The sequence below is a fragment of the Mirounga angustirostris genome, unplaced genomic scaffold (genome assembly GCF_029215605.1).
Source record: "Mirounga angustirostris isolate CCGP_5_RB_7025 unplaced genomic scaffold, mMirAng1.0.hap1 SCAF_14, whole genome shotgun sequence".
Lineage (NCBI taxonomy): Eukaryota > Metazoa > Chordata > Mammalia > Carnivora > Phocidae > Mirounga > Mirounga angustirostris.
In genome coordinates this window covers 67,084,229-67,106,568 of record NW_026991722.1, presented here as the reverse complement: position 1 = coordinate 67,106,568, position 22,340 = coordinate 67,084,229, and the positions used below count along the sequence as shown (strand labels likewise).

At 55.3% G+C, this 22,340-nt stretch overlaps 2 protein-coding genes across 4 annotated transcripts in view; one reads left to right on the top strand and one right to left on the bottom strand.

The window, feature by feature from the left end:
- The first annotated feature begins 2,323 nt into the window (after nucleotides 1–2,323).
- Nucleotides 2,324–5,433, top strand: P2RX2 (purinergic receptor P2X 2). Its single transcript, XM_064577684.1, is given in 11 exon segments — nucleotides 2,324–2,750; nucleotides 2,858–2,993; nucleotides 3,085–3,156; nucleotides 3,257–3,332; nucleotides 3,403–3,499; nucleotides 3,651–3,731; nucleotides 3,840–3,978; nucleotides 4,369–4,499; nucleotides 4,671–4,761; nucleotides 4,899–5,080; nucleotides 5,082–5,433. Coding segments are annotated over 11 exon segments (1,533 nt in total). The 5' UTR covers nucleotides 2,324–2,574.
- Nucleotides 5,434–8,604: 3,171 nt separating this feature from the next.
- Nucleotides 8,605–22,340, bottom strand: part of POLE (DNA polymerase epsilon, catalytic subunit) — a 46,887-nt gene continuing 33,151 nt past the window's right edge. For 2 of the 3 annotated variants that reach the window (XM_064578117.1, XM_064578118.1), the window contains 14 exons: nucleotides 22,071–22,247; nucleotides 21,768–21,991; nucleotides 21,431–21,651; nucleotides 20,927–21,131; nucleotides 20,323–20,496; nucleotides 19,045–19,170; nucleotides 17,330–17,462; nucleotides 15,772–15,958; nucleotides 15,333–15,461; nucleotides 15,024–15,217; nucleotides 10,067–10,267; nucleotides 9,627–9,752; nucleotides 8,882–8,971; nucleotides 8,605–8,760 (listed from right to left, as the gene is read on the bottom strand). In XM_064578117.1, coding sequence (XP_064434187.1) covers nucleotides 8,647–8,760; nucleotides 8,882–8,971; nucleotides 9,627–9,752; nucleotides 10,067–10,267; nucleotides 15,024–15,217; nucleotides 15,333–15,461; nucleotides 15,772–15,958; nucleotides 17,330–17,462; nucleotides 19,045–19,170; nucleotides 20,323–20,496; nucleotides 20,927–21,131; nucleotides 21,431–21,651; nucleotides 21,768–21,991; nucleotides 22,071–22,247 — 2,301 coding nt within the window. In that variant the 3' untranslated portion in view covers nucleotides 8,605–8,646. The remainder of the gene's footprint in view (nucleotides 8,761–8,881; nucleotides 8,972–9,626; nucleotides 9,753–10,066; nucleotides 10,268–15,023; nucleotides 15,218–15,332; nucleotides 15,462–15,771; nucleotides 15,959–17,329; nucleotides 17,463–19,044; nucleotides 19,171–20,322; nucleotides 20,497–20,926; nucleotides 21,132–21,430; nucleotides 21,652–21,767; nucleotides 21,992–22,070; nucleotides 22,248–22,340) is intronic. The other variant, XM_064578119.1, reaches the window with a different exon arrangement.

Here is a 22,340-nt window from a genome sequence, read left to right as displayed (position 1 = left end):
TTTGTAGTGAGGTTTGAACTTGGAAAGTGTGAGTCCTCCAACCTGCTCTTCTTTATCAAGATTATTTTGGCAGCTCTGGGTCCCTTGCATTTCCATATGAATTTTAGGGTCAGCTTATCCATTGCTGCACCTGGGACTTTGGTAGGGATTGTGCTGAAGCTGTAGATAAATTTGGATTTAGTAATAGATAGTAGATTCTTAGAAATGACACCAGAGGAACAAGCAACAAAAGAAAAAAAAATAGGCAAACTGATTTCATTGAAATTAAAGACTTTTGTGCATCAAAAGATATTACCAAGACAGTGAAAAGATAACCGGCAATGGGAGAAAAATCTGACAAGGGCCTAGTATTCAGAATATATAGAGAATTGTTACAAACCAACAACAAAAAGGCAAACCTAATTTTAAAATCGGCAAAAGATTAAATAGACATTTTTTAAAAAGATTTTAGTTATTTATTTGACAGGGAGAGACACAGCAAGAGAGGGAACAAAAGTAGGGGGAGTGGGAGAGGGAGAAGCAGACTCCCCACTGAGCAGGGAACCCGATGCTGGGCTCGATCCCAGGACTCTGGGATCATGACCTGAGCCGAGGGCAGATGCTTAACAACTAAGCCACCCAGGCGCCCCTAAATAGACATTTATCCAAACAAGTTATACCACTTCCCCCACTAGAATGGCAATGAGTAAATGAGCTGAAACTAACAAATCTTGGCGGGGATGCGCAGAGATTGGAACCCTCATACACTGCTGATTGGAATGAAAGTGGTTCAGCTGCTTGGAAAACCGTATAGGGATTTCCCAAAAAGTGAAACACAGGGGCGCCTGGGTGGCTCAGTCGGTTAAGCAGCTGCCTTCGCCTCGGGTCGTGATCCCAGGGTCCTGGGATCAAGCCCTGCATCGGGCTCCCTGCTTGGCAGAGAGCCTGCTTCTCCCTCTCCCTCTGTCTGCCGCTCTGCCTCCTTGTGCTCTCTCTCTCTCTGTTAAATAAATAAATAAAAATCTTTAAAAAAAAAAAGTGAAACACAGAATTACCATGTGACCCAGAAACTCCACTCCTATATACCCAAAGAATTTTAAACAGGTGTTCAAACTAATACTTGTACACAAACATTCATAACAGCACTAGTCACAAGAGCCAAACGGTGGAAACACCCAAACGTCTATCCAAAGAGGAGTAGATAAATTGTGGAATAATCACTCACAGGAATAGTCTTCTTCCATAAAAAGGAATTAAGTATCGATACATGCTACAACCTGGATGGACCTTGGAAACATTAGGCCTAGTGATAGAAGGCAGACACAAAACGAAAAATATTGTATGATTCCATTATATGAAATACCCAAAAGAGATAAATCCACAGAAAGGAGATTGGTGGGAGGAGGAGAAAACAGGGAGTTTATTTGGGGATGATAAGAATGTTTTGGAAGTAGATAATGGTGGTTGCACAACGCTCTGTTTAATTGTTCATTAAACAATCTGTTCATTAAAATGGTTAATTAGATGCTAAGTGAATTTTACCTAAATAAAGGTGTAAGAAATTTATCATTTTGTGAAATACTATGATGTCTGGGATTTGCTCCAAAATAATGAAATGGGGTGTAGATATAAAAAGTCTAAAGGAAGGGGCGCCGGGGTGGCTCAGTCGGTTAAGCGACTGCCTTCGGCTCAGGTCACGATCCCGGAGTCCTGGGATCGAGTCCCGCATCGGGCTCCCTGCTCGGCGGGGAGCCTGCTTCTCCCTCTGACCCTCCCCCCCTCATGCTCTGTCTCTCTCTCTCTCTCTCAAATAATCTAAAAAAAAAAAAAAAAAAAAGTCTTAAGAAAAAAAGAACTTTGGTTTGCAAAGAAAACAGAAATGGATTGGAAGTGGATAAAAGCAGAGTTGGGAGCCCTAGCTGAAGTCCTGGCCAGACGCGAGGGCTGGGCGATCGGGCGGAGGAGGGGCTCGAGCTGAGTGGCTCCGAGCGCGTCCCTAGACCCAGCAAAGGGGCTGTTTGGGCAAAGCAAGGGCCCCAGGGCTTGCGTGAACCCGGCCGGGAGGGTGTCCTTGCTGAGCAGCGGGGCAGGCATCAAGGACTGCCCTTCGGAAATCACCTCCTCGTACACCTTAAACTCACACCGTGCACACCACGTTTAAGTCAATTGTATCTCAGTAAAGCTGGGAAAACTGTATCCAACAGGGACGGCCGTTAGGGTTGGGCGCGCGCCGCGGTCAGACGCCGCTGGAGACGCGAGGAGACCGGCGGAGCCTGGCCGCGTCCTCCACCCGCATCTCAACCAAGTCCCCGGGTGGCTCTGTATCCTCCCCAGGGACGTGCGGCCCCGGTGCATCCTCGGGCCCTCCGCGGGCGCGGTGGGGCGCAGGCTGCCGCCTCGGCGCTGCCAGCACCGGGCCCACCTGGCGGCACGTGCCAGGTGCGCCCCCGCGCGCTCCAGACCCCGGCCCCGGCGGGGTGGCGGCGGGGCGGGGCGCGCCAGGCCACGCCCCGGGGCGGTGCCGGGGGCGCCCCTGTCCGCGCCCCTAGGCCGCAGGGTGCGCGCCGCGTCGCGCCCCTGGCGGAGCTCTGGGCCATGGCTGCCGCCGAGCCCAAGCCCCCCGCGAGGGCGGACGCGGCCAGGCTTCTGGCCCGGGGCTGCTGGTCGGCGTTCTGGGACTACGAGACGCCCAAGGTGATCGTGGTGAAGAACCGGCGCCTGGGCGTCGTGTACCGCGCGGTGCAGCTGCTCATCCTGCTCTACTTCGTGTGGTGGGTGCGGCCGGGCCGGGGGCGCGGGGGCGCCGGGGCCCGGAGCCACGGGGAGCGGCGGGGGAGCGTCCCGGGTCGCCTCCAGAGCGGCCCTGCCCGTCCCGCAGGTACGTGTTCATCGTGCAGAAGAGTTACCAGGACAGCGAGACGGGCCCCGAGAGCTCCGTCATCACCAAGGTCAAGGGCATCACCTTCTCCGAACACAAAGTGTGGGACGTGGAGGAGTACGTGAAGCCCCCCGAGGTGCGCCTGCCCGCCCCGCGCGCCCCCGGGAAGGAGCGAGGGGTGTCTGCGCTGCCCGCCTTGGCCGACCATCCCCTCTTTCTGAGCCCAGGGAGGCAGCGTGTTCAGCATCATCACCAGGATCGAGGTCACACCCTCCCAGACCCTCGGAACCTGCCCAGAGGTGAGGCCAGGTGGAGGGCAGAGCTGGGGCGGAGGGAGGGGACCCAGCTGTGCCTGCCCCAGAAGGTGTGGGGCTCCTGACCAAGCCGGTTCCTCCCTAGAGTATGAGGGTCAGCAACGCCACCTGTGACTCGGACAAGGACTGCGTGGCCGGGCAGCTGGACATGCTGGGAAACGGTCAGTGCACGCCAGCCGGGGGTGGGACGGGGCGGCGCTCCTCGCCCCCTGAGCGCCCGTCTGCCTGCAGGCCTGCGGACCGGGCGCTGCGTGCCCTACTACCAAGGCTCAGCCAAGACCTGCGAGGTGTCGGGCTGGTGCCCGGTGGAAGATGGGGCCTCTGTCAGGTGTGCTCCCCCGGTGACCCCACCTACCTGGGCCCCCGCTGACATCCCAGCACGACTGTTTCCCTCCTTTCCTCACTGAGCAGAGCCGGGATGTGCTGGGGAGGGGGACTGGGGCGGGAAGACTAAACACATCCAGTCTGTGCCTCCTCAGCCAATTTCTCGGCAAGATGGCCCCAAATTTCACCATCCTCATCAAGAACAGCATCCACTACCCTAAATTCCAGTTCTCCAAGTAAGAGCCACTAGGGTATGGTGACAGTGAGCTAGGGATGGGAGCTACCTCCAGGGAGCGTGCTGTTGGTGGGTGCAGAGCACTGACGTTGCTGGGCCCTGTCCGCAGGGGCAACATAGAGCACCGGAAGGACGGCTACCTGAAACGCTGCACGTTTGACGAGGTCTCTGACCTCTACTGTCCCATTTTCAAGCTGGGCTTCATTGTGGAACAGGCAGGGGAGAACTTCACAGAGCTGGCACATACGGTGAGGCGGCAGCCGAGGGGCAGTGGGGGAGTCAGCTCTCCTTCCAGATGCTGGCCCCTACTTGCAGACGAAGGGCCTGCCAACCCCCTTTGCAGTCTTGGCCAACCCTGGCCCTCTTCAGGCAGATGGAGGAGAAACACGATCGGCCAACCCATCTGGGCATGCATGGCTCCTGCTAAATTATTAACTCCTGGTCACACAGCTGGCCACCAGCGTCCCCTCATGCTTCAGAAGCAGGGCACTCCCCAAGCACCCCAGCTCTCAGCCCGGAGCTGTCCCAGGTGCCCCGAGATGAGCACCCCATATGCAGTCTCAGGGCAGGACCCCACGGCCCTCGAGGGTCCTCTGTGTGCCCTCCCTGACACCCATCTCTGCGCCTACTCCGGGCAGGGTGGCGTCATTGGGGTCATCATCAACTGGGACTGTGACCTGGACCTGTCAGCGTCAGAGTGCAATCCCAAGTACTCCTTCCGGAGGCTTGACCCCAAGCACGTCCCAGCCTCGTCTGGTTACAACTTCAGGTACCTTGGCCTTGGGATGCCTGGTTCTCGTCTTCCCTGGCTGTGGGGTCTCCAAAACGACAGGGCAGGCACTCAAAAGTTCAAGGGCCCCGGGGTTGGTGGAGTTTTGGAGTGTCCCATCTTGGGTGATGGGTGAGCACCCACCGCCACGCTCCAGTCATTCTTACCCAGGTTTGCCAAATACTACAAGATAAACGGCAGCACCACCCGCACACTCATCAAGGCCTATGGGATCCGCATTGACGTCATCGTGCATGGACAGGTAAACCAGCCTGCTCTGCCTACCAAGGATTCAGGCCGGCCCAGGGCTGAGCTGGCACAGCCCCATCTCCCCCACCCTCCCTTGAGCCCCACTTGCCCCAGGCCCGGCAACCATCTAAGGCCGCCTCCCCTCCCAAGGCAGGGAAGTTCAGCCTGATTCCCACCATCATTAATCTGGCCACAGCACTGACCTCCATCGGGGTGGTAAGGAAATGCATGCTGGGCACTGGGCGGGGGGGTGGGGGGTGGGGGGGGTCCTTGGTAGTGGGAGCGGGAGGGGTGGTGTCTCCTAGGCCCTTACATGTGGGTCTTGCCGGCCCAGGGCTCCTTCCTGTGTGACTGGATCTTGCTGACATTTATGAACAAAAACAAGGTGTACAGCCATAAGAAATTTGACAAGGTGTGCACGCCGAGACGCTCCCCTGGTAGCTGGCCTGTGACTCTGGCTCTTGTGTTGGGCCAGGCCCCTCCCCCACCCCATCCCTGCTCTGCAGACCTAGGCCAGGCAGGCCAGGCTCTGGCTGCCCCGCCCCCATGGCTTTGCCCCACCTCTGCCCCATCCAAGCAGATGGTGGACCCTCCTGAGCAGACTGCAGAACCAGAGCTGTCCACCTCCGAACCTTCCCGGCAGGACTCCACACTCACAGACCCCCGAGGTTTGGCCCAGCTCTGAGCCCACCACACACCTTCCATCATGTTGTCTCAAAGGCTCTGCCTGGTAGGGCCCTTAAGTCTGTGGTCCCAAGAGACCGAGCCCCAGCTCCCCTGGCAGCCCACAGAGACCTGCACAGTGCACCTGGGGCCCTGCCCTCGCACCTCAACACTGTGAGAACCTGGGAACCACAAGACCCCCGTGCAACCGGGCAATGGGCCGACACAAAGTGGGTGGCACCCTGACCCTGGCTGGCCCCCCAACTTCCCCCAGGTCTGAAGGGAGGGAGGGGCAGATTCCTGCCTCCTCCCCAGCCTCTCACCCCTCCCCGCCCACACCCCTTGCTTGCTTCATAGCAAGAAACCACATATCCAGAATCTAATAAACGTGTGACCAGAACCTCTGGCCTCATTTTTCAGGAAAAGCATCTGGAGGCCCTGAAGACAAACATGTAGGAGGGTCCTTGCATGTGGGAGCTGTGGGCGCCCTTGGTCCTGTCTCCCCTCTAACCAGCCTGGGTGCGGAGTTTGCACAGGCATGTCTACCCCCATGTCCAGCCAGGTCATGGTGACATCTGACCAGGGGGGCCACGGGGGTGGGCAGAGACTGACGGTGCATGAGGAACTCAACTTGTCCCAGCACCTGCCCTGCAGTTAGCTTGCTTACCAGCTTCCTGGGGGTGGGGGTGTCACCCCAAACCTAAGCCTCAAAATATGGAACAGGATGGGGACTCTGGAGAAGCGGAGCCAGAGGGCAGGTGAGGAGAGTCGTACTAAGGAAAACACTGGCTCTTGCTCCAAACCTGTGCGAGCATCCCAGCCCCCACTTACAACAGGGTGGGCAGGGCAGGAATTTGGTGCTGGGGATGGGGATGGACAGGGCAGGGCCAGATTAGGAGGTGCACAGGCCGGCGCCAGCAGGTCAGGCCTGCAGATAATTGGCTAGCACGCCCAGAGATGCCACACTGGTCATTACATCCAGTGACTCCGCCTGGTGCCTGTCTGGCCAGGCCCCCCCTTGAGGGGTTGCCAGAACTTGGCTGGACAGTGGTTTCCCTAGCAACGGGGATGGCGAACACAGGTCTGAGGCAGCACGGGCATGCTTTGCACAGATCACCTTGGCTAGGATCCCACCACTTCCAAGGTCCAGTGAGGGCTCAGACCCTGCCCAGCTCCCAAGTCCCCAAGTCCAAGTGACACTGGCAGGTGGCCAGAGCCGGCCCTCCCACCTGCCCACACCCACCTAGGCCAGCAATAACACACACCTGAGAAGCCCCGACCCAGCCCCCTCTGCAGACCCTCCCATTCCTGGGGTGAGGACCCCACTGTCACCGAAGGGCCTGCAACATCCTAGGTGCCTGGCTTGCTGACATCCAGCTCTAGTTTTGGAGAAACTGGCTTTTCCAGTTGGGGCTGGACTGCAGCTCAAGGACCATGGCCAGGGGTTCAGGTTTCCCATTCCCAAGCAGGAGAGTGACCCTGGGGCCCTCAGCTGCCCCAAATGCCCCAGGCCCTAAGCTGGCCTCTGCAGGAGCCACCCTGCTGCAGGGACTGGGGGTGGGGGTGGGTGTGCAGGCCCTCAGTCCCACCCCACCCCCCTCTGGGACTTCTCCAGCTCCACTTCCAGGAAGCCTGGTCAGCCCCCTCCTCCCCCACCCAGCCCTAATTTGATTTGATCTCCATCTGGGGGCTGATGCAGGCTCTAACCACCTTCCAGCCAGTGTTGGGTTTCTCGTGGCCACGGGGCCTAGACACACCCAAATTTCAGTACCCAGGGGCCAACGCACCCAGCTGGACCGATGTTAGCTACTCCTCCTTCCATCCGTGTAGACTGAGACACCTCGCACATACACACGTAAAAATCTCAAAAAATGTAAAATTCAAAGAATTAAATGAAGTTCACAGTATAATACTGAGAAGTTAGGCAACAAGGATGAATTTAAGCCAGGCTCCAGAGCCCACAGTGGCGGAGGGCTCACACAGGGCTTCCCCTGAGGCCGCCCATTTGGGGTCTGCTGTCGCCTTACCAACTCTGCCGTTCTTTTTCTGCTTCCAGTCCCATTTAGTTAGAAACCAAGTGTGGAGTCGGTCTTCTGGGGCCACCAACAGAACAGCGGAAGCAGCTGCTCAGCAGTCTTCCAGAGGTTACTGAAAGGCAGGCCCCCCACGGCCTGGGCCTCTCCCCTTGCCCAGCCCAACCTGCAGGGAGAGCTAAGGGCCAGGCCCCACCTCTCTGGCCTCACCCAGCTCCGAATACGCTGGTGGCAGGCATCCAGCGTTAAGGAGGCCACACTCTAACCAGCTCTGCCATGGGCAGGTGAGGGCAGCAGGCCCAGGGCTTGCATGCCCCGCTTGGCCTTTGGAGGTCGGGCAGGCCCCACCAGGGTCAGAAGGCTTGGACCAATCCCTGACACTGAGCAGCCAGAACAGAACCACGCAACCCCAACAAAGCTGCTGATGCTGTTTCTGTCTCTCCCCAAGACATAGACCCCTCCGAACTGAAGGGAAAAACCTAAAACCTTGCACGTGAAGAAATGTTCTCCTCAAACCCAGGCACAAGACACGACGTGAGAGTCTGACAGATGGTGTGCACTGTCCCTCCCCTGGGCCTCGGGCTCCCCGCCACTGAGACCAGCACGTGTACCCGGGGGGGCTCCTCACAGCACAGGTGGGTCAGCGGGCAGGGGCGCCACACCCCGGATTCCAGTCTCGCTGCTGCAGATAGGAGGACTGTCATGGGAGCCCCCACCCCTGCAGACCCTACTCTGACCAAGAAGTTTCCAGACGACAAGCCCAAGTCCCGGGAACTCATCGTGTGAAAGACGCCCAGGTCCCCACGGGGTTCAGCTCTGGATTCCCTGGAAATGGTCCAAATCCTGCTGGTGTCAAGTTATCGGACGTGTTCTCTGTGGTAACAAGTGATCAAAAACCAGGGGCGCAAACTCCCACTAGGCTACCCTCAGGAACTCTGCCCAGAGACCCCCCTGAGCAGCAGGGAGGGCTGTTTAGTCAGCAAGACACAGTCCTGGGGCCCCTCCCTGGGAACACTGCTCAGGCCCAGAGTGGGCTGTCCTGACCACAGCTGGGGACCCAGGGAACCCAGAGGTAAGTTCTCTCCTGGGCCCCGTGACCGCTCCCCGAAGCTCCCTGAGGCTGGTGTTCCCTGCTGCTCCGTCCTGGACATGGCCACAAGTTTGGGAGGTCAGGGCAGAGAAGGGGGACGCTGCTCAAGTTGCTAATGGCCCAGCTGAGGGTTCTTCTGCAGCAGCCACTCCAGGGTCTCCATGAGGTACGACATGCCATAGTGCTGGGCAATGTTCCGGAAGATTCCAATCTGCTCCATGAAGACCTGCAGAAATGAGAAGTCACAGTGAGACCCGGTTCCAGAGGAGGCCCCAGCGTGTAGGTGTAGAAGCAGATGTGGGCAGACGGGAAAGGGCAGCAGGGCTGGCTGGCTGTGGGAGCCCCACCTTGGTGTGGATGGTGAGGGCAAAGCCCCCCGCACAGTGGCAGTACACGGGCATGTTGGTCTCCTTCACGCCCCGGCACTTCAGGCAGATCTGCAACGAGGAGCAGCCCTGGTCAGGAGTCTCCCCTGCCCAGGCCAGTCGCGGCCAGCAGTGGTCAGCCGCTGAGCACATTCACTCGACCGGCCCTCCCTGCCTCCCGCTGCCATGGCCTTCAGCTCAACTATGAATAAAATGCAGACTCTGCAACAGGATCTACCCAAACATGCCAGGTGCTTCCTAACACCCTCGGTGTGAGCACTGCACCCTTGACTCTTGAGTCCTGGGAGCTCCTCACCCCTGCTCCGTCCTCGGGTCTCCCCACTCCATCACAGCTCCTCAGATCTCTGCTCAGATGTCCCCGCTCAGAGGGAACATCCCTCCATCCAATGCTGAAAACCTCCCTGTCTCTCTCTCCCCGTCCATTCTCTTTACGCTCACCGTGACTTACACACCGTCTGCTCATGGTCTATCCCCTCTCACTACAATGAAAGATCCGTGAGGCCAGCACCTGGCCCCTGTAGGAACCCCAGAGATGCTGTAAGAATGAGTCAAAAGGACGACGCCTGAACAAGGGGTGGTCACCTCAGAGGACCAGGTCATGACTTGAGAAGTGTGCACACCCGTAGCTTCTCCTGGGTGCCAATCGCTTACCCAGAAGGCCTGTGCCCACTGGAGGGCAGTCCCCAGTGCCAGGCCCACTGCTCACCAGGTCCTGCAGGGTGAAGGCCATCACTTTCTTCTGCAGGGCTTCCACCAGAGCCATCTCGATGACTGATGTGTCATAGGCAATCTGACAGTTGGAGCAGAGCCACTGAGCCAGCAAAGCCCCGTCCTGGGCAGAGGAGGAGGGGGCCCGTCAGTTCTCTGCTCAGCCTCTGCTCAGCCTCCCCCAGGGCTGGGGAGGGACAAGGTGGCGCGAGCAGGGGAGGTGGGGGCTGCTGGCCCACAATGAGGTCACCACCAGGCGTGTTTACGAGGACACTGCTCTGGTACGCGGCACAGAGTGCCTTTTACATCAGAACTCGCAGGGGGGCTCAAGAGGGGGCGCCGTAGCCCCTCCGTCCTGACTCCGCCGCGAGGACCCAGCGGCGACAAGGACCCGGCGCCGTGAGGGTTAGGATTATCCCTAACTCGGCGGCCGCCCACCTGAGAGAAGGAGGATTCTCTGCACAGGTCCAGGTCCCGGCAGAAGTTACAGCTGCGGCATATGACCTCAGGAAGCACGTAGGAACGACAGGGGTCTCGGAACTGGGCCTCCTCCGAGAACTCGCCCACGTCCACCAGGCGAAGCAGGTCCCGGTTCAACTTGTTCACCTGGTTTGTGATGTTCGTGTCCAGAGACAGAACCTTCAGAGGAAAGAGCCTGCGTCAGGGATGGCTCTCTGGGCTTCCCTGCTCTTTCAGGACTGGAAAAGCCTGTGGGGGACTCTTAAAGCTGTAGCTCCTCAGCATCACCTCACCCTCCCTTTTCCTGCTGGACGTGTCAGAGGAGGGGAGCCACAGCGTCTACACCAGTGGTTCCTCAGTGTGGGGCCCTCCGCACAGAGGCCCTGCCCCGATCCCAAGTCTCGTGGTCTCCGTCAGCTCCAGGGGACTCTGGGGCATACTACTGACTCCTTCCTCCTCACTGACGGCAGTCCTAGATCGATGGGACTTGACAATCTCGTTTATAGGGTGGGTAATTCCAACCCCCAATGGTGGGGGCAGTCCCACGCCAGCCCAGAGAAGCCTCTTCAACCTCCTGCTAGAGCCTGTGCAGTTGGTGCTGGGAGTCTGGCTCTCGTGGTAGGTGCAGAGCCACGATGAGGCATCTGACCTCCGTCCCTGAAGGAGAGGCAAGCACAGGACAGACCTCTGCGGAGACCTCTCCCACACCCAGCTCAGTGCCAAAAGCACCACAGAACCTAACACCACTTAGAAGACATTTTTGAGAGAACTTAGTCCAATTTGAGGCCCACCACCCTATCCAGTGAGGCAAGCAGGTAAATCTGCAAGTATGTACAATGAGGATCAACAACCTGTTAGGCTTAAAAACATACAGATTACCTATTTCTGACTGAAAAAACTGGACTGAATTAAAGAGAAAAAAATGAAAAGAGATTTCACTAGTGAATTACTAAATGTTAAGGAAAAAACAATATCTGCATAATATCTTCTAGGAAACACAAAAGGGAAACACATCTAAACCCAGTTTATGAGACTAACATCACCCTGATACCAGACAAAGACAGTACGAGAAAACAGCACACCAACAGCCATCACGTGCACTCAAAAATCCCCAATAATATACCAGCAAACCAAACCCACCAATACACACAAAGGATAGCACATCCTGACCAAGTGGGATTTACCCCAGGAATGCAAGGCTGGATCAATATTCAAAAATCAGTGCCATATCCAGATGGCCAAGAGACACATGAAAAGATGCTCAACCTCACTCATCACCAGGGAAATGCAAATCAAAACCACAACTGAGGTATCACCTCACACCTATCAGAATATTTAAAATAAAAAACACAAGAAATAACAGGTGTTGGTAAGGATGTGGAGTTGATGGAAATGCAAACTGGTGCAGCCATTGTGGAAACAGCATGGAGGTTCCTCAAAAAATTAAAAATAGAGCTACCTTAAGATTCAGTAATTCCACTACTGGATATTTACTTAAAAAAACTAAAACACTAATTGAAAAAGACACATGCACCCCTATATTTACTGTGGCATTATTTACAATAGCCAAATTATGGAAGCAACCCAAGTGTCCACTGACGAATGGATAAAAAAGATGTGATGCAAGATACAAGGTCAATATACAAATATTGGGGGCGCCTGGGTGGCTCAGTTGTTAAGCATCTGCCTTCGGCTCAGATCATGATCCCAGGGTCCTGGGATCAAGCCCCGCGTCGGGGTCCCTGCTCAGTGGGAAGCCTGCTTCTCCCTCTCCCACTCCCCCTGCTTGTGTTCCTGCTCTCGCTGTGTCTCTCTCTGTCAAATAAATAAAATCTTTAAGATATATATATACACAAATATTGTATACGTATCTCTATACAGCAGCAGTGAACAACTGGAAACTGAAATTTAAAAAAGTGCCCTCACAATAGCATCAAACAACCTGAAAGCCTCAGGTGCAAATGTGTGCAATATTTATATGCTGAAAACCCCAAAACACTGATGAAGAAAACCAAAGATGACCCAGATAAATAGAAAGATACAGTAGTTCATGAATTAAGAGTCTCAGCACTAAGATGCTCTTATATAGGTTTTTGTGTGAACGTAAGTTTCATTTCATTTTATTTTATTATTTTTTAAAGATTTTCTCTAAAATAATTCTCTCTAAAATAATCTATAGATTAAGGGGCGCCTGGGTGGCTCAGATGGTTAAGCGTCTGCCTTCGGCTCAGGTCATGATCTCAGGGTCCTGGGATCGAGTCCCGCATCGGGTTCCCTGCTCAGTGCAGAGCCTGCTTCTCCCTCTCCCTCTGCCACTCCCTCTGCTTGTGCTCTTCTGTCTATCTCTCTGTCAAATAAATAAATAAAATCTTAAAAAAAAAAAAAATCTATAGATTAAAATCACTCCAATCAACATCCTAAAAGGATTTTTTTTTCTGGGTAGAAACTGATACGCTGATTCAGAAATTTATATGGAAAGCAAAGGAACTAGATAGAATAAGAGCAATTTAAAAAAAAATAAAGTTGAGGCATTCACACTATCTGGTTTCAAGACTTACTGATAAAGTTACATAAATCGAGACAATGTGGTGCTGGAAAACAGACAATGAGATTGATGGAGATCCAGAAAAAGACCCACACATGTATATGACCAGTTAAGTTTTGAAACAGATACAAAGGCTATTCAATGGAGAAAGAACAATCTTTTCAAATAAACAGTACTGGGATAATTAGACACAATTATGCAGAAATATAAACCTCAATCTGCAACATGCACACTGTATAAAAATTAACTCAAGGGTGCCTAGGTAGCTCAGTCGGTTAAGCCTCCGACTCTTGGTTTTGGCTCAGGTCATGATCTCATGGGTCGTGGGATCGAGCCACTACCCCCCACCACAAATTGGGCTCCGTGCTCTGCTTGAAGATTCTCTCCCTCTGCCCCTCCCCCACTCTTAGATATGACATCAAAAGCTCAACCCATTAAAAAAAAATCGATAAATTAAAGGGTGTCTGGGTGGCTCAGTCGGTTAAGCTTCCAATTCTTGATTTTGGCTCAGGTCATCATCTCAGGGTTGTGCGATCCAGTCCCGCATTGATCCAGCCCCGCACTGGGCTCCACGCCCTGCTTAAGATTCTCTCTTCCCCTCCCAAGAAAAAAAAAAAAAACCTGATAGGGGCGCCTGGGTGGCTCAGTCGTTAAGCATCTGCCTTAGGCTCAGGTCATGATCCCAGGGTCCTGGGATCGAGTCCCGCATCGGGCTCCCTGCTCAGCGGGAAGCCTGCTTCTCCCTCCCCCACTCCCCCTGCTCATGTTCCCTCTCTCGCTGTCTCTCTGTCAAATAAGTAAATAAAATCTTTAAAAAATAGTAAAATAAAATGAAATGAAACTTACGTTCACACAAAAACCTATATAAGAATGTTTATAGCAGGGGCGCCTGGGTGGCTCAGTGGGTGAAGCGTCTGTCTTCAGCTCAGGTTGTGGTCCTGGGATCAAGCCCCATGTTGGGCTCCCTGCTCTCAAGAAAACTGCTTCTCCCTCTCCTCCCTCTATCTCTCTCTCAAATAAAATCTTACAAAAAAAAATGTTTGTAGCAACTGTATTAAAAATCCAAAATAAAAACCCAGATGTACTTCAACCACGGCACAAACAAGAGCGTGGTTCTTCTGCACAATGGACTGCCACTCAGCTGTAGAAAGGAACAAAGCATGGAAACGTGCAACACCCAGGGAAAAGCACAGACCCGTTTTGCTGAGCCAAAGAAGCCAGACCTAAATGGCAACATGACCGTGCATGATCCGTGGTTCCAGGCCAGAGACAACACAGGGTAGCTGACCCGGGGGGTGCCTGTTTGAACCCTGCTGTCAGGGGCTTCAGCACTCTGTGAACGCTCCAATAACTGCACCTCCCAGAGGGATCCTACTGTGTGTGCATTTCAGGAAGTACAGGGAGGCAGAAGAGATGGGACAGATCAGCGCAGGCCAAGGTGGGTGCACTGTTCTCGGGATGATAGAATGTTCTGCATCCTGACCTGTGCAGACACGTGACTGTGCGTCTTTGCCAAAACTCACAAGTCACACATGAACAATGGGGAGATCTCACTGTAGGTAAGTTACCCCGGAATTAAAAACAGATGTCGACACTGTGAGGTCTACCGCACCGGTCAGACGGCACACTGAACTCCCCCTTCACCGTCAGCAGAGGTCACCTGAGCCTGGAGCACCCTTTCCCTGAAATGCACTAGGCGGGGAGGTAACCTGACGCACAGCAAAGTGCTCTCTCTGGAAGAGGTGACGCCTGAGTGAGGGCCATCCAGAACACTATCCCATCGATGACTCGGCCTGCCTCGCCCAGAGAGGCATTTAGCAGCGCAGCAAGCTCTCCCCTGCGGCTGCATCTCAGCCCGCTCCTGCGGCAGCTCGTCCCAGGTCCCTCCAGCCACGAGGCTGCGAGCACCCGCCATTTCACTGCTCCGCTCGCGCCTCTCACCAGCACCCCCGGATCCTCCCACCCTTTGCATCCTGACCTTCTCCCTAGGCCAGGCCCTGAGGGTCAACGGGGTCTCACCGGGGGCCCCATCTTCCTCACTGGCCCTGCCCTGCTCCTCCGAGCCCACATACCCCTCACTGACTTGTCCTCCCCTCACTGAAGCGCAGGCTTCATGACGATGGGGGTCTGTCCTGTCTCCTCTCCTTCTCACCCCAAATGCCTCCCACAGTGGCTGCTCTGAAGGGGCGGTGAGTGATGACGGAGTGGACGAGCATGTACTCCGGACACCCGTGCCTCCCACGCACACGGGCACGAGCGTGCCCACTCCTCATGGACGCCCTCCCGCCCCCGCCCCGCGCGTGCAGACAAACCACCACCCCTGGACCCCTCCGGGCCCTGCGCACACTAGGGTGGGCACCCATGCCCTGCACGTGCGGGTTGCAGCCTTACCTTGCACACGTACTTGATGAACTCCAGCGCCGGGTTGGTGAGCAGCAGGTGGGAACCCGGGAGCACCGGAAACATGCTGGACAGCTCGGCCGAGTTCCGCGAGCCCGTGACCTTCTTCTGAATCTTCTGAGTGATGGTAAAGAAGCTCTGTGTGAGCTCGTTGGCCACATAGTCTTGTGAGAAGGTGATCATTCCTGGGAGGGCAGAGATGCAGCTGTGTTCCCCCTGTGCCGTGGCGGGGCGCAGAGGGCAGGCCCGGGGGAACCCGGGGACCCCGGGGACCCCGGGACGTGGAGAGGGCGTGCTCACCGGGAAGGGCGCTGGCTGCCGGGGCGTCCTGCGACAGCTGGCTGGACCCCCGGCGTCTCAGCGGCGTGGCCCCCGGGGCGCTGCGCCGCAGCTCTTCCTTCATGCTGTGGTACACGGCCACGACGTACGCTGGGGGAGAGGGGGCCTTGAGGGTCTGCCCGCTGCCCGGGCGGGGCCACGCTCGGCTGGGGAGATCGGGGGCTGCAGACCGGGCAGGGACACAGGCCGGCCCGCCGCAGACCCAGAGCCGGACTCCCCACGTGCGCGCACCTTCCGGACGACTCCAGCGGCCGGCCAGTCCCAAGGGGAGGGGAGGAACGACGAGCGCACACAGCCGCGCCCAGCGGGGAGGCCGAGGCCCCGGGCGGAGGACACTGTGCAAGGAGGGCCTCTCTCGGGGGGGCTGGGGCGACCTCCCACGAGCCGCAGGGCGGCTCACCTGACACGATCATGAGGAAGTAGCTCTGGCACGAGGCTGCCTGTGGCAGGAACTGCACGATGTTCCAGTTGTTTTCCAGCATGTCCTCCACGTCAGGCTCCAGTGCTCCTGCATCCTCCTCCTCCTCCTCCTCCTCCTCCTCCTCCTCCTCCTCCTCCTCCTCTCTGCCCTCTTTTGGGGAGTCTCGCTGTAACACAGACACCACCCCAGCTGTCTTTGCCGGAGAAGCATGCACAGAAGGAGGCGAACAGTCGCCCCACACCTGGCTCGCCTGACCCCTTCTGCCCAGTGTGACGCTCATCCCATCTTCCACGTCCCTGGGCCTGAGAAGATCCCCGCAAGGCGGCTCCGAGGATGAGGTCACTTATGTGCAGAAGCACTCCACATAGGGTAATGGGGATTTGCCTTTTGTTCCTCCAGAGAACTCACTTTAAAATTCTTCAACACCCCTCCTCCCAGGGAGGGGAGAGTCACAAGCAGGCGACCTCAGGTGACTAGTTCTCTTGTCTGAATCCCAGATCTTCTGAGATGGTGACGATTCTGTCAGCCCTACTGCAGATATCGCCTGTGTGACCAGACTCCCCCCTCCGGGGGGCTTTCATCTCAGGAACGTGTCCACCCTGGCAACCCCCATGCCTTTAGAGCAGCAACCACAACAACTGTCTTCTCTCGATCCAGCTACAAGGCCTACACTTTACTCCCCACTGAGGTCTCCACAAACCTCCTGGCAAGGAGGGCGGCCATCTCCCACCCACTCTTAGTACAGAGGGTGGCCCGTCCCCCATCCTCTCAGCACCGAGGGCAGGCTGACCTTGTGCACACCACATGCGCTGGCCAAGCACGGCTCCCCTCACGCCACACTTGCCCTCCTTCCCCATCCATCTTGTAATAGACACATGGCTTCACACCCCTGGGTGCCGCCCATACCCCCAGGTGTCACCTATATCCATTCCACTGGCCCGTCCCCTCCACCTTCAAAACCCACCCGAATCCATCTCCCTGACTCCACCCTGCCCTCCACCCTCCCCTGGGCCGAGGCTAGCCCTGACCTCCCACGGTGTTGTCCACAACATGGGGCCCTAGTGGAAGTCAGGCCCTGACATGTCCCCACTCAGAATCTTTCCATCACTAAAAGCCAAATCTCCAACTCGGCCTTCGGTCCAAGTGGCCTGGTCCTAGCTGCTCTGTGCTGCACCTGTGACCACCGCTCCAGCCCTGCCCCATCGTCACAGCCGTCTGACACCAGCCCCTGGCCCAGCTCTTCCATCCCCGCTTGCCCGTCCCCTCCTCACGCCTGCACAACCGTCCCATCTAAATCAGCCCCTGCCCCACGGCTGCCCTCTGCCCTTCCCACTGCTGCGGCTGCACGTCCCACACCTGCTCGTCTCTTCTCAGACTCTGTAGGAGCAGGTGCCCTCGGCTGTGCTGCCGCAGGATGCGACCTACAGCCATGCCGGGCACTCAGCCCAGGACCACCAAATGTGTGCAGAGGGACAAAGAGGGACCCCAAAGTCCTTCCAGATTCCAGCATCAGCTCTCCAAGACGGTTACGCCTTACCTGTCCACAGTGAATACGAGATGGAACGTTTCCTTTGATTCCACCGTAGTTGGAGGGATCCATCCAGAGAAGAAATTCCCAGCACCGAGAGAAAGAAATTGTCAAGGAATGGAAGATCTCTTTAGAATGGATGCTAAAAAGAAGCAAAAGAGAAACTGCTTTAGTAAAATCAACAGTTTTTCTCTTTTTCTCCACTTTCCTTTTTATTTTCATACCTACTTATCGTCCACTTACTTAAAAACAAACTTAAGGTGGATTCAGATTACAACACCCCTCACACTTTCTGGAGAACAAGATAAACACAACACTAAGGAGACTTCTGCACCCACCAGGAGAGCGTGGAAGGAACCAGTGCCGGGGGGACCAGAGAAGCGAGAGCTGCGAAGACCCCGAGACCTCCCCAAGTGTGCCCTAAGCACGCCACAAAGCATGGAGCAAGCGTGTGCAAGACTACAGGAAGCCGGGACAAGGACGACTGAGTGCCTGCTCCCACCACTGTCTGAGAGCCACGTAACTCACGAGGCATCAGGGGCTGTGCTTGCAAGTCTTACTTCAACAGAGGAATAATGAGCTCGACTAAACACAACTCTGGGGGTGCCTGGGTGGCTCAGTCGTTAAGGGTCTGCCTTCGGCTCAGGTCATGATCCCAGGGTCCTGGGATCGAGCCCCGCATCAGGCTCCCTGCTCCACGGGAAGCCTGCTTCTCCGTCTCCCACTCCCCCTGCTTGTGTTCCCTCTCTCTTGCCTCTCTCTCTGTCAAATAAATAAATAAAATCTTAAAAAAAAAAATAAACACAGCTCTGATCCTGCCTACAAATCCCAAAAAATGCCCGAAAGGTTCCATTTGTTTCCTAATAACAAAGCTCTACAATATTTACAGAAGAACGAAATGCAAAAGCATCCAACAGACAAGGCATTCACACGGATTCACAATTGCTGGCATCTAATCTAGTATCACTAGATCTGCAAAGAAGCAGAGAAATACAACACGGAATCGGGAGAAAAACCTATCAACTGAATACAAATCAGAGCTGACACAAGTGTTATACTGTGCAGAACAGGACACTGAAAAGGTTATTAAACCTGAATTCAGGGTGCCTGGGTGGCTCAGTTGGTTAAACGACTGCCTTCGGCTCAGGTCATGATCCTGGAGTCCCGGGATCGAGTCCCGCATCGGGCTCCCTGCTCGGCAGGGAGTCTGCTCCTCCCTCTGACCCTCCTCCCTCTCATGCTGTCTCTCATTCTCTCTCTCCCAAATAAATAAATAAAATCTTTAAAAAAAAAAAAAAAAAACACCTGAATTCAATGTAATCACAAAGCTAGAACAAAGAACATGTTGAATAGGCTCTAGGACACGTAAGACCCCACCAGGCTTCCAGCCATGGAAACTCCACTGGATGGGATGAATGGCAGACTACACCCTGCAGGAGATGATGAGCGAGTTTAAAGACACGATGAAGGAAATTACCCAAAAAGAAATATAGACAGAAATAAACAAATCTTTCAAAACACATGTAGCCATAACTTTATATCAGCAAAGATATCTTTCAAAAAAAGAAAGTTAAATAAAGCCTTCTTCGGGATATCCAATGGCAGAAAGAATTCATTATGAACAGATTCGTGCTACAAGCTATTGACAGGAATGTCCCTCAGCAGAAGTTAAATGATATTAAAGAAGAACACGAGCGGAAGCAGAATTCTAGAAATAGGAACACCTGCTGGTGATGTACTCCACGTAGGCAATGGCATCTTCAATCCGCCGCTTTTTCGTGCAGAGGATGATGCGGTTGAAGTTGGCATAGATGACAGAGGACCCCAAGCGCTTGAACTCGGCGATGAGCCTACAGACCAAGGTTAGAACCACGGGTCACGATGCCAGAGAGAAACCACAAGACACCATGAGAAACAAGCGGATATCCTGAACTAAAAAGCTATCCTAAGTATGCCTGAAACCCAGAGGCAACAATGAAGGAAGATTTCTGCAAGGCAAAACCCACCAGAAACAAAAACAAAGATAACCGGGGCGCCTGGGTGGCTCAGTCGGTTAAGCGACTGCCTTTGGCTCGGGTCATGATCCTGGAGTCCCTGGATCGAGTCCCGCATTGGGCTCCCTGCTCGGCGGGGAGTCTGCTTCTCCCTCTGACCCTCCCCCCTCTCCTGCTCTCTCTCTCTCATTCTCTCTCTCAAATAAATAGATAAAATCTTTGGAAAAAAAAAAAAAAAAACAAAGATAACCACAGACAGGAGAAAGCAACTTTATCACACAAAAATGGCTAACTTTCACGTAGAAAGAACTCCTATAAATCAATGAGGAAAAAATCAACAGAACTACAGAGAAGCGGGTAAAGGACATGAAAAGAAAGTTCGAAATCATTCATAATGAGGATTGCAAATTACGAGGACACCCAGATAGCATTTTACTGCGCCAGGCTGGTACCAGCGTCTGCCGTGTCGGAGGGCTGGGGACACACATTCTCAATCACTGCTGGAGTACATCAGCTGTACAACTTCCACGGAGAGTGTTCTGTCACTACCCATCAGGTTAGCATTTCCTGTCCAGTTATAACATCTATCAAGCCCGCGTCAGTGCTGCTTGCTGGAGATTATGCTGCAGATACATTCGCATGACCTTGGGTACAAGGCCCTTCTGGCTTGGTGATCTGTAACAGCCTAAGTTCTGCAGCAGCCTGAGTGCCCATTAGGACACATGCACACATGGGTCTCCAAGGTCCACTCTTAACTAGAGATTAAGAACAGCAAACCCAAGCCATGATGACTTGCGCCAAAAGGAGACAGGCTGTACCACACAGCCTAGCTCTGAAGGACGCTGCAGACTACAAGAGCAGCTAAGCCTTCCTTCCCCAGGGCCTTTACCGCCACGGACCATCAGCCCAGAAGTGAGCTGCTGATTCCAGAGTGCTGGCTGACCATCTCTCTGGTTTTGGGGACTGAGGGGTCCGCGTGGCCTGGAGCAAGCCCCGGGCAGCACTCACTGCAGAAAGAGCTTCTTCATCATGTTGTGGAGTGTGCGGTGCAGAGCAGGGTCATGGAGCAGCGAGGATGGGGACCGCAGCCAGCGGTAAAAGTGCATCACCTGGTTGTCAGCATAGATGTTGTGGTAGTGTGTGATCTCTTTCACCCAGCCCACCACCATGCTCTTCAGGATCCTGGAAGAAAGGTGCAAAGGGTGTCCCCTTTGTTGCCAGCACCAGCTTCCCCCTGTTCTGTCACCTCTATCACTGTCCAAACCTCATTGCTGGGCCCTCATCTGCACCCTCAGGCCTCCCTCTGCACTCAACACCGACAGCATGCCTCTGGCCACAGGAAGGAGGTCAGAACACAGTGCCCAGAGGGCAGCAAAGCCCAGCGAACGGAGGAAAGAGCCTGGACCCATATGAGTTTCTGGTCCTGCCGCCCACGGAGGGAAGAAGCCCCAGTGACAGTGTCTTAGCTCTTAGTTTTCCAAAACAAGGGCAGAGGATAACAAAGTTTCTCATGTTCCTTCTAGATCCCAAACTCAGCTCTTCTGCCCAGGGAGAGGACGGGACAAAATATAAGGTCAGGGTGATGTTCTCAGGGATGCAGGTTCCCGGGTACCTGAAGGTGCTGGAGCAGAGCGCTGTCTCGTCGTAGCTGGCCAGGGTGCTGGCAGCCTGATTGCCGGTGATCATGTCCTCCAGGGAGGCCTGCTGGATCACATCGAAGCTGATGCCCACGCTGTCGGCCCCTTCCATGTCATTGATATGGTGGGACTGCAGGATGGTGTTGACGGCCAGGTTCTGGATGTCCAGCTCCACGCACACTGCACACAGAGAAACCACTGTTTGTGCCACAAAAACCCTCTTGTGTCTGCAGTCCGACTTCAGCAAGCGCAGTCTCAGAAAACGTACTACTATCCAGGGCAGCCGACAGACGGTCCCTGAGCAGACTGCAGAGCCCACCCTTGCTCATCCCACAGCCGCAGAGGCTCCCACAGGCTCACCTCCCACACTGGCACAGCAAGTGCTGCGTACCTACCACTCGGCGTTCCCGCCACCACAGAAAGGCAATAAATGGCAGAAACCCCAGCAAGTGGGGACCCCATGCGCTTTGAGCACCCACCCGTGGAGTAGCAGCCTGGACAGTTGATCTCCACACTGGCCTGGTCATCGAACTCCATGACGAGGCGATTGTCATCAGCCTCCTTGCCACCCAGGTCAGGGCGTGAGGTAGGGGACAGCCAGAGCAGGTGGCTGTGGCGCTGGAGGTGGCGGGCTAAGAAGAGGTCGGAGCCAAAGGTGGAGATGTCCTCAGGCAGATTACCAATGGGGATGTGGAAGTACCTGCACAGCGACACGGGGTCAGCCCCAGGAAGTGGACGAGCAAATGGGGAAGAGGCCAGCAACAAGCACGATGGCCAGAGCACGGAAACACCAAGAAACCGCTCCATTCCGCTCACCTGCTCATCTCGAAGGCCTGTGACAGACAGGTGTCCAGGTTGAGGTAGTGGCGGATCATGCGCCGGCCTCCAAGGCGCTGCCAGTCCAGGACGCCATAGCTGATCTTATCGGCCACGCGGACAGGCACCAGCGGGAACTCCTCCAGAACGGGGACCTCGCCAGCCAGCCTCTTCAGCTCCCAGTTGGACTGAACAGCGATGAGTGTGGGCCCACGGCGCTCCTCCTGGGCATTAGGGAAGAAAGCAGCTAGGGGCACCCAGGCTGGGGCATGGGCTCGCACACAGAAGCCCCACCGCACTCACTTTGTAGGCCAGCAAGAAGCGCTGGATGGCCCTGCAGATGGTCTTCATGTCCGTTTCGGCCCGAACTTCGAAAGTGTGTTTGGGCGGAGGCAGGAGCTCGGGACCCACTTTCTCCATCAGGAGGCTGTGCTCGGCGGAGTACAGAGCACTGAGGCTGGGCATTTGGTTGCTTCGCACCTAGACCAACAGAGGCCACATCAGCCCTCTCCCTGTGCAGGTGTGGGCGGCAGGACCCCCCTCTACGGCTCCAGCACAATCACCGCAGGCACT